The sequence below is a fragment of the Empidonax traillii genome, unplaced genomic scaffold, assembly GCF_003031625.1.
Source record: "Empidonax traillii isolate 1590-97213 ecotype Southwest subspecies unplaced genomic scaffold, ASM303162v1 scaffold997:size582561, whole genome shotgun sequence".
Lineage (NCBI taxonomy): Eukaryota > Metazoa > Chordata > Aves > Passeriformes > Tyrannidae > Empidonax > Empidonax traillii.
This window is the reverse complement of record NW_020956190.1, coordinates 571067-582561: the sequence shown is the minus strand read 5'-3', so window position 1 is coordinate 582561 and position 11495 is coordinate 571067. Positions and strand designations below refer to the sequence as shown.

At 38.5% G+C, this 11495-nt stretch overlaps 1 protein-coding gene across 10 annotated transcripts in view; it reads right to left on the bottom strand.

The window, feature by feature from the left end:
- Positions 1–2669: 2669 nt before the first annotated feature.
- Positions 2670–11495, bottom strand: part of SYNE1 (spectrin repeat containing nuclear envelope protein 1) — a 276624-nt gene continuing 267798 nt past the window's right edge. For all 10 annotated transcript variants that reach the window (XM_027903871.1, XM_027903873.1, XM_027903872.1 and 7 more), the window contains 7 exons: positions 10726–10820; positions 9517–9751; positions 8580–8774; positions 6681–6806; positions 5491–5646; positions 3324–3482; positions 2670–2842 (listed from right to left, as the gene is read on the bottom strand). In XM_027903871.1, coding sequence (XP_027759672.1) covers positions 2672–2842; positions 3324–3482; positions 5491–5646; positions 6681–6806; positions 8580–8774; positions 9517–9751; positions 10726–10820 — 1137 coding nt within the window. In that variant the 3' untranslated portion in view covers positions 2670–2671. The remainder of the gene's footprint in view (positions 2843–3323; positions 3483–5490; positions 5647–6680; positions 6807–8579; positions 8775–9516; positions 9752–10725; positions 10821–11495) is intronic.

Genomic DNA, 11495 nt, shown 5'->3' with positions numbered 1-11495 from the left:
ATCCAAAAGTATGAGCTGTAAAACAAGGTATGCCGTTATCACTGTCAACTGTTTTTAAACTGAGCAGAAAACCAGTAATTTCTAGCTACAGGAGTTATTTCTACATATCAATATTTCAATTAGTTTCCCAGCAAGCCAAGACTTCAGAAAGAATCGTATCAATCAAAAGCAAACAGAAATAGCTCCCTGCCTTGTGATATCACAGTTACAGTCTGGGAGATCTGAATCCACACTGCTGTCCTCCGCCATTCTCAGAGCATGCAAGTCCTCCGCCACAACCATGAAATTTTCCAGCATTAAAAAAGAAGAACTTCCACTCCCAAAGCCTGCAAACACTGTTCTTTGGGGAGGGGTGGGGGGGAAAGGGGACACACTGCTCGTTGCTGGTGAGTACTGTACAGAAAATGTTTCATGGCAAACAAATGTTAGCAGCCGTTGCTTGATAACATGAGACTGGATGGTGACAACTGGTCATGTTTCTAAATAAAACTTGCATTCATCAACATGTGCCAGACTTGATCTCCAGGAATGTGGACTGTGAGTGGTAGGGGAAAGGATGAAAACACATCCTTCTTTGCAAAGCCCGAGCAGTTGCAGCAATAGCACTGCTTTCTGGTTGTAAATAACTGTGACCTTTTTTTCACCTGGCTAACATATCAGAAAAATTCATCTGAAAGGATGAAAATGCTCCAGAAAGGCTGAAACAGAAGTCTCTGATGCAGAGACACAACTACCCGTCTGCAGCTGTCACTTCTGTAGTTACAGACCTGCTCAGAATGGAGAAGCAATTAAAAAAAAGCAGGTAAGGAAACAGAATATGACAAAGAAAAGAAAGATGCTTTTATAGGTAACTGGAGGAGTTGCACCTCAGAGCACAAAATCAACAGGTAAAGATTCAGACTAGATATGTATTACCACAGAAAAAAATTATTACACTATTTTCACAGAGCACTTTCTATTAGTTCACAGCTGTAGGAAACTAAGAAAAATGCTCCAGGCGAGGGATTACTGTAGCACTGCAGAAAAGTCTGTAGGCTCTGATAATTTATTAATGCTGTCAGGCATCCAGAACGTGAAAAGATGAATTTTATTCTCAACACTAGAACAACTAGTCTGCATCTACTAGCAGAATGCAGCCAAAATCATGCTATATAATGCATTCCAGACTCCAAGAACATAGTCTACAGAGTCTCTGGAGCCTTCTAAAAATTATCTTGGGGGATGTAAACCCTTCTTTCCAATGGGAATTAGGCATCAATACAAGTACTTTGTATACACATTAGTTAACATCTTAGGTTTTTAATGGCTTCTGGCCTAAGCTACAGCTGAACTGAAATTTTCACAACCTAGCACCAAACTGCTCCACCAGTTATTTCCCAACTTCAGGAAACTTTGCAGAGTTTTTTTTCACTTCTGTGAGCATTGGAATGGAAAGGGTTATATGTTTAATTGCCCACAACAGTGCTGAGCATGCAAGTTGAGAAGGGTAAATTGAAATGATCTGGAAATAAAAGTAAATAAATGTTACATATTTTAAATACACTAGTTTAGAACTAGGACTTGACATTTCATGATAACAGAATGAGAAAGCTTAAGTATATAGTATTGCAGTTTATATCTCCCCACTCAAGAATGATGCAGAATCCTGAACCCTTACTTGCCCCCCTACAGAGAACATTACTTGACCATAATGCAACACTTCCTGACTTAATTGTTCTGTAAGAAATAAACAATGTTCATTATTTTAAAATTATCTACTATTAAAGGAGCTAGAGCCACCAGAACACTTCTGTTTACATAAAATTTACTGCTCCTATGCTTACAGATTTCAGAGCAGGAATGCAGTAAAACCATATGAAAAAAGAACAGACAAAAAAAGATGATGAAACTAAACAAAGCCTTTTGCTGCTAACAGGGCTAAAGTATTACTAATGCATATGTCCTTACATCAGTGCAGTGTGAACTATAAAGTATATGAAGTATATATACAATTTATGAAAGACAAAACTGGGACAAAATTATTGTTGGTAATGAAAGGGAGACTGTAGTACAGCTCAACAGAAAGTGTTGAAACAAATAAACCAGTTTCTTCAAACATCAAACAACAGTCCTGTTGTGAAAACTGCTACTATACTTTTGACCTTGAATAAAAAGAATCTTTAAGCCCAATGTGCATACATCTACCTGCAGTTACTCTTTTCCACCAGTAAAAAAATAATTAGGCAGAAAACTTAGGACTAAATTTTGGAACTGCTCTTCTTGAAATCCAAAATTACAAATGCAATGTTTTGATTCCTCTGCCAAGAATTTTTTAGAAAAAAAATGTATTTGCATCCAGTTTTAAGCACCATCTAAAGTAGATGCTACTAGTGCAAGGCTCACTAAATCTGCAACTGATCCTATACTACAGAAACAGAGAACCATTAAGTCCAACTGTCAACCTACCACCACCACCACATCATTCTAGCATATAAAGTTTTAAATTGACTCTTCTTGAAGAAACTATGTTATGTACTGAAAAGTAAAACAGGAAGGTGAATTTCACAAAAATGTGATGATGATTAAGAATAAATTAATTTCACAGTTAATAATGAAAAACAAAGGATTTTAAGTGCATTACATCCAGCATATTAATCTGCCCCATTCAACACTTAGAAATAAAACAATGGTTTTACCTGGCTGCAATAAGATCTAGAAGATGCTGCCACCTGTCATTGATCTTGCCAAGTTTGTACTCAATCTCTGATGCCTTACTCTCTTGGCTGGCTTTAGCAAGTCTCTCTCCCATTTGCTGAAGCTGGATTTTGTTCTTTTGGGCTATAGCAATTTCCTCTTGATAATCCTGGACAGTAAAGAGCAATCAGAAACACAGTGCTTATTCTGAATATACTCTGGTCTACACTACTAAAGGAATGATTCAAAAATACAAGTGAATGTTGGTTTTTTGTTGATTTGTACAGTGGAGAGACAACCTCATATATTAGATGTATAAACACAAATAACTATCAGAAGAATGAAAAAACACCCAACTGAAAACAAAACATGATGTCTTCTATAAATATATCTGCTATAGTTAAACTCTTTACAGGCAATTCTGACTGAACACTTAGCAAAACATTCAGATGCCTCTGACCCTGCATTCACTTAATTTTCTGGTATTCTAGGAAATATCTCAGGAAAGACAAGAAAAGTGCTGCATAGCAAGAGAAGAACACAAACACTGGAACATATCAGGGTAAAGTAATTCAGCTAATTCAGTATCCTCCTTGCAACATAAAACAAGTAAGCAGTTAAAGAACAGTGTATGCAAGTGTACACCATACCTTTTTAAGTTTCTCAATCATTTCTTCTATGAGGATGTCGCCATTTTGAGACACCTTACTTTCCATTTGTGTCAGCCACTCACAGAGCTCCTTGTTTTTCTCACTGAAGACAGCCCACTCATTCAGTCTCTCACTAACTTGTTGTCGACGTAAGGAGACCTTAAACCATTTGAAAAAGTAAATAAAACCAAAATAGTAAATGCATTTAAGACATGCTTAAAACACTTTGTACCTCAATGTGAACTCCTCTAGCCCTGACAAAGTGTTCCAGCCCCTCACTTGCCATTAAAACAAACTGGAGTTGTACTGCAAAAACTTTGTGTGACTGTCTGTAAGTTCAGGGGTAAGTGCTGCTCTCAGATTTCCTGTTACCTACATCCTGTGCACAGAGAGAGGCACTCAACCGTTATGCTCAGTAGTCTGTCAATATCTCATTTTCTAATGTCTCTAACCGTTTCATTAGAAGGCAAAAATTAAATTTTCTTACAGTTTTTGCTCACTTATTAAATTTTATAAAGTATGCTAAGCTTCTTTTCAGTCTAAGAGATTACACAAAAATGAAATTATAAATGCTTCACCAAAGGAAAAAAAAACCAACCAACCAAAAACCAACCAACCAACCAACCAAAAAACAAACAAACAAACAAAAAAACCTACATATAGCATAGGTCAAACTCAAAAAGTCTGTAATTTGTGCGTGAGCATGAGTACAAAGCTAAATGAAAGATATACTTTATTTTGCATTAGCAACTTCCTACTGGAGTCCCAATACACTCATTTCACAGATAACTATTTCTCATGGATGAGCATGACACCTCGAGAGATTCTAGAGGACTGAGGTGTGCCTGACAGGAAAGAACAGGCATAAAACATCAAACAGGCTAATGCTGTAGTCGGTACAGAAGGAAAAACAACATTGCTGTGTTTAAGAAATTGTTATAACCGTGGTATCATGTCAGGCCGCAAATAATAACAGACAAAGATGGACACAAATCAAAACAGCAGCAGTCACCTCTCCAGTTTAAGACATCGGTACAGCTACTTACTTCCTTTCCTCCCCATTGTAATCTAAGTTGTTTCTGACTTTATATCAGAATTTCACCTGAAGAGATGAAGCCTCTTTTCAGATGAAGCATCCGCTCTTTCATAAACAAAGGGGTGTGTTCTTTAACTACTGTGTTAGGTTTAACAGGGGCAAACACATGACCTTGCATTTCCTTTTTGTGGTTGATGAGAGCTTTCCGGAAAAAAGCAGCAGTTGAACGAAGTGTTGTGCTAGGTTACATTCTGAAACACTCAGCATGCACAAAAGTAAGATTAAAATTCTTTACTTGGTTCCTTCTTTTACCATAAACATGCATGCAGTCACGTCGTAACTTAGATGTATCTACACTGGTTCATTCAAAAGCAGAATATGCATAACATGTTCCGTGCTGTTAACTGTGAAGCATTTTTCCTACTTTGGGGGTGTTTTTGAAGCCTTCACAGGTATTTTACATGAAGTAGCTATTTCAAAGTTAGCCTCAACATATCTGGACTGAAATCTCTACTGAAAACAACAGGAATAACTTTAGGATAATCTGAAAAGCGGTGTGAGGAAGGCTCTACTACCTGAAGTGCAAAACAGAGGCCAGAAGCATACTAATAGCATGATGCACCTGAAAAAATAAACCAATACTCCTCATCTCATTTTGCAGGCAAGTAAGTCACCCTAGGACTTACAGAAATGCAGATGCCAATGTCTGAAGAAGCAGAAGCTATCAGCAGAACTGAAGGTACAATAGAGCAATACTGAATAGGGAGGGGACATCCTTTCTGAGAACAGGTCTTCCATGAAAGAAAAGTTTTACTTCTGTGTTACTTTGTTACTGTTTTACCTCTGTGTTTTTCCCAGACAGCCATGCCATGTTCCCACAGCTCACAGTGTGACCTTTTTGTTGATTAAATATGACTTCACTGCCATTATAAAATTCAAGACATCAAGAAACACCAGCAGTAACTAAAGGAACGTTTCAATGAATGTTTCCCCTGATTCAGAAAGAATTCACCTTTGAATTTAAGTGTGCCTGCATGCATCTTTTCTAAAAGATGCTACTTGTATTCAGTTTTTCTCACAACACTTCTGTAGCCTGCATACTACTCACATCAGTACTCATACTGTACTTGCCTGGTGGCACAGCTCCTCCCACTGTCTGTGCAGGAGCTCTATACGCTCACTGAGGATTGAGATATCATCTGCGCTGATATATATAGACAGGGTCTCCTTCAGCAGAGAGAGGTGTGCAAGGTCATCTGTCCAGCCTTCAACAGCATTCTCTAACTCCTTAAGAGAAGAACACAAGGAAAAAGGACCAGTAACAAATAAAAATTTGAATGTGTTAATGAAACACGAACACAAGCAGTTCTTATATCACTAATTTAAGTCCTATCTGAGCACCATTTCAAGCAGACTGTTTAAGCCCCATTGCAAAGAAAAAGAAAACATCAACCCCAAAGGTACCAATATTTTCAGTAATGAGGGAGTTAACTCTGCAATACTGAATGATACATCAGCTTCGTAACAAGTAGTCACAAACTAAGAAATTACTCAACTCTCTAAAGTTCAAAGGTATTTGGGAATTCCAAGTATTGGTTTGGACTTCTATGTATAGAAAATATTTTCAAGTTGTGAATCATTTCTAAAATGCAAATAATATAGCCTAAAAGTGTTGTTTAAAATACTCCACAGTAACCTCACCTCAAATAAAAGACCAAGCCAACAGTTACGGATACCATGAGTTTGAATGTTGAGTTAGAATTTCTATAATAAAAACACACTGGTATAGTCCTTCCACAGTATTTTTCAGGTTCTGGTATCACTTTGATCAGATCTGTATCTACCCTGCGGGGTTTGCCTTATGGTGAGATCACTGTGGTATTAATGGCCAGTCTTCGCGAACGAAGAACCGGGAAAGGTCTTTACACCTTCCAGCCTGCGCATTGGATTTTTTAGGTGAGACACAGTGTGCGCGGAACTGAGCCCACCCTTTAATCCTGAGGTTCATCTGCTGGGGCCAAGTGAGCTTGGACAGTGGCAGCGAGGTCCTCAGGACGTAGATGGATTGCCTTACAGGGCTAACGAGCTCCATCTGCCCGGGGAGTGGCCCCGACTGGGAATCGAACCCGGGCCTCGGCGGTGACTGCGCCGCGTCCTTAACCATTATGACTGTGGTATTATGCTGTCCATATATTACATGGTTAGTTTCTTGTCATGGGAATAGCTGATTGGTTTGCACAGTCAGTATTGTGAAGCCAGTTAACAATGGAAGAGGTTACTGCACAAAGGCAGAGACTACAATCGATGGAGAAGTGCTTTACCTTGCAACGAATCTGCTCTGCGTGCAATTCATCATGGTGATCTGGCAATGGCTGAGAAAGCTTTTTTTTGAATGATCTTAGCTTCTCCAGGGAGTCTCCTATGGCCTTTTCAGATTTTTCCCAGTCCTGAAAGTAGAAAGTTTATGAGACTTCAATTTTGATCCAGATTATATTTATGTCAGTTGATTTGCCTAATAAAAACATGCCTTGAAATCCCCCTTTAAATAATACTGGAAGTCTCAGAGCTTGAGTCATACGTAGAACTGTGTCAGACTTTTTGTGTGTACGTCTCTGCTAGTAGAAATACGCAAGTCTCCTGTTATTGAAATGCTGTCTAGGTCTAGCTCCATCCTTGCAGGAAAGCCTCTCCCTGCTAAAATTATTTTTCACTTCCTTTCTTGAATGCCTGTATTAAACACAACACTGTTCTTTGACAAGAATTTCATGTAGGTGTATTAATATTTTTTGGGGAAAAAAGTGGTTAGGGAAACTGCAAATTCAGGGTAGATTGAAGCACCTGTAGTATCTTCTATAAGTCAGGACTCTAGCAGCTACATCCTGGTTTAGTGTTTGTATATCTTCCAAAATTTTTAATGTGTCCAATGCAATAAAACTATACTAATCATAATGAGGCAGTATGGTTTTACCTGCCTCACCTCCTTGTTAAAGCTTTATATTGACACAGAAGGATCACTAATAAGCCAGTCAACTCACAAAGAATACCAGAACATGCAAAACTTGCATTAAATATTGTATTGTATTGAGAAAAATCCTTACATCTTTTGTTTCAACTGCCTTTGTAATTCTCTCCTTCCTTTTTTTCCAATCTGTGCCAGTATTTAATGACCATTTTCAGGATGATGTATTACAAACAAAAGACCTTGCAAAACCCCCTCTCCTCACTGTCTTCTTTCTTCTCTTTGGATTAAATAATATGATCTAAATGACAATAGTCTATCATGTTCTTAACACTCCTGCCCTGCTCCAGCATGGGGTCCCTCCCACAGGAGGCAGTTCTACATGAACTTTTCTGTGAGTTCTTCACAAACTGCTCCGGCATGGGTCCCCCTTCCATGCGGTGCCGTCCTTCAGGAAAAGACTGTGCCAGTGTGGGTCCTGTATGAGGTCAAAAGTCCTGCCAGCATAACTGCTCCAGCGTGGGCTTCACACTGGGTCACAGTGTCCTTTGGGAATCCACTTGCTCTGATGCGGGTCCTCTGTGGGCTGCAGGTGGATCTCTGCTCCACTGTGGACTTCCATCATGGCTGCAGGGTAATCTCTGCTCTGGTGCCTGCAGCATCTCCTCCCCCTCCTTCTTCAGTCACCTTGCTTCTGTCACACTGTCTCACTCCTCTCTCCAGATGCAATTAATCCTGCACAGTAACTTTTTTTTCACCTTCTAAAAAATGTTATCCCAGAGGTGCTATACCATCACCGCTGGGCTCAGCCTTCACCAGTGGTGGTCCATCATAGAGCTGGCTTGCATTGGCTCCATCAGACATAGGGGAAGCTTCTGGCAGCTTCTCAGAGAAGTCATTCCTGTAGTTTCCTGCTATGAAACCTTTGCCACTCAAACCCAATACAAATATGTTTAAAAACTAAACAGCATTGTGCAAATAAAAATAAATATTTGGCCTAAGTTGAAAATAGGGCTGGTAGTAATATACTTTATCAGCAGTGTTCTGGAAATATCAGTTACAACTGTCAACTAACATAAGCCTACTTATATGAAGTATTATCACTCCTAGTTTAAGAGGTGGTAAAAGGAAATTGTTAGCTCACACCATATACGCAGTTCCTGTATTTGTGCTTGTCAACTGAGAATGCTTTTCTTCACTAGGGTTCACAGTGAGAAAACATAAACTTGCTGAAGAAGTACAGAAGAAATCGCACACTTACCTTCAGTAGTAAAGCAAGCTGTTTCTTTTGCTGCTCCAGTTGGGAGCTAGTTATCTTCCAGCGCTCCTGAATTTCAGTAAGCTCTGTCTGCAGGACTGCCTCAGCTCCACTGTCAGCAGAGAGCAGCAGTTGCTTCCCAGCTTCCACAGTGAGGATGTAACTCCCTTGTTGCCTTAGGAGAACTTTCTCTTTAAGCTGAAAATATTAATAGTTTTCTGTCAGCTTTGTCTTTTTAATTACAATTAGCAGTTATTCAATTACAATAGTCAGTTATTCATTCTCAAGGCTATACTTCATTGGTTTCATACCTTGTCTTAAGCATGAGTTATGGCCTAAATGATTTACCCTAACATTTTTGCTATCATTTACTACAGCAGACCTTTAGAAAACTTCTCCAGGGAGATAAAGACACAAAAGGCTTCTTTCTCCCCATTAATATCAGTATATCAACTGCTCTTATAGAGAACTAATTTCTCTAGAGTGCATTATGTTTATAAGCTTTATTATTACATTCATCTTCTAGCTAAAATCTCAAAGATGCTGAACTGATAAATAGATAGTGTTAACCTCACATGAAGACGGACACTCAAAGAATCCTTTCCTGTTAGCTAGAATACATTCCTCAAACAGGACATTATTTCTTTTTCAAGACAGTTTCAGTGTGACACTAGCTACAAAGCAAAAACAGAAGAAGAGAAGGCTTGAGAGCAAGGACCCAGAAAGTTCTCAATTATATATTCTTTGTGAACTCCAACTTTGCTTCCATCACACTACAACTTCTGATGTTACGCTAGTTCCAAAGAAGAACTAACATCCAATGTTGCTTTCTGCAAAGCAGACAGGCTGAGTCTAAGACATTTTAAAGAACGTTTTAAATGATCAAGACTGTAAAAAAGGCAGGGATTTCTTTCTTTTTCTTCAGACACAGTGGACATACCTGCACTTCATCCAGTAGCGCTCTTGCTTGCTGCAATGGGATAGGAACATTGCCCAGCCCAGTCACCGGCTGACGGGACATCTCCATCAGCCACTTGCGCAGCTTCTCTGCCATCTCCCTGTAGCGCTGCCACTGGTGAATCTGGCTGTCGATGATCCCCCTTCTCTGCTGTGCCCGGCGAATTACTCCTTGCCATTGATTACTTAGAAGAGTCAGTTTCATACTAAATTCATCCCTATTATAAATACATAAATTACAAACAAAAATACACAGTAACTTTCATACTTGAATGTATTTGTTTCATGAAATTAACTTATAGGAAAGGGAACATGTCTGGCTGTCAAATATGAAGCACTAAGAGAAAAGCTCTGAAGCCTCATGATAGTTGATTGAGGATAAGAACGTCACTCTTTACTTACTGGGAGAATTAAATGGATCCAATTATTGAGACTTTAAAACCCCCAAACCTTTAACACATAAAACTCTTCTACTTTCTCCCCAGAAATACACACACAAAAAAAAACCCACAGGTTTTGTCAGTTTGGATGAGTCAAACTGATAGTAAATCATGGAGATTCCACATTTTGCCCCCAGATTTGCTCCTGAGGTCAAAGCAGGTGTAAAATACACACAGCATTAACAAAATTCTCACACTCCAGCAAACAGTTCCCCTTATATTACCACTTTAGCAAAGAAAATGCATATGCACAAGTGTGAACCCACTAGTGTTGCACTGATTATCATTCATTTGATCACAAGCATTTAAAATAAAATATCAGGCAACAATGAATTTCTAATCCATTACATTCAGGTTGCAGGTATTCTTAAATGGCAGCAGGAATTTCTCCTGGTGGAGGCAAATCCCTGGATGGCATAAACCAAGTTTAATCCACTAAATCTGGCACTGCAGGCTCTTTTGGTGAAAGTGACATTTTGAAAGTACATCAAAGTAGACATATATGTAACATGTTTGATAATTCCAGACAAATCTCAAGGTTGCTGTACTCTCAGATGCATTAACATACCCCATACCATCCTAAAGATCCCTGTCTTAAGATCTGACTAATTAATAGCTTAACCCAGCAACTTCTATTTCAGTAGAGCATGATCTGAACACTGACATCTGCTACCTTCTCTGATTGGAAGTCTCTCACTACTCTAAGTGTTACTTTACATAACCAGCAGCAGCAACAACACAGGAACGTCTACCTGTCGTCCACCTGTCCTTGTTCTAGGAGGAGCTGCCCATCAGAGATAATTGAATGCAAAATCTGCTGGCGGCTGAACATCTCTGCCTGGAATAGCTGTTGTACAGGAGACAAGGATGTTAAAACAAGATCTTACATTTTTAATTCTGTCTGTATGCACTGGTAAAAATGAACTTTCATGTATTTAATATAATTTTGGATTAACTCACTAGTAGTTTTGTCATGAACTTAAATAGAAACAAATTTAAAAATCTCACTTTTAGAGTTACTTGCTGCTTACAGTAATTATTAGTTCCTTGAGACCACCACTATAAAGCTAAATGATATCAAAAGGAGCTTGGTTTTATGTTTCTGAGTAGAATTGTGTGATTGACATTATTATTTACAAAATTTGTGAATGAACAGAAGGGGCACATTTATTTTTTCACGTTTAAGAATATTATAATGCTTTGCCTTGTTAGACTGAATTTACACCCAGATCATGTGTGATAGTGTTATACAAACTTTAAATACACGTTTACATTGCCAACAGAACTTTACAAGAAATGGTCAGCCAGGTAAAGGACCTAGAAATCAATTTTCCACTTCCTCCAAGTTTTTCAATTTATTTTCCAATTTTCCCTATCAGGCATACTAAACTTCCACAATATTTTTAAAACTTCCTTATTACTTATATATTACTTAAGACAAAAAAATAACTAAGTGCTACTTAAGCAAAGATTACTTAAGTCTATAGACTACTTAAATTTATTTAAAAAAAATATCTTTCCT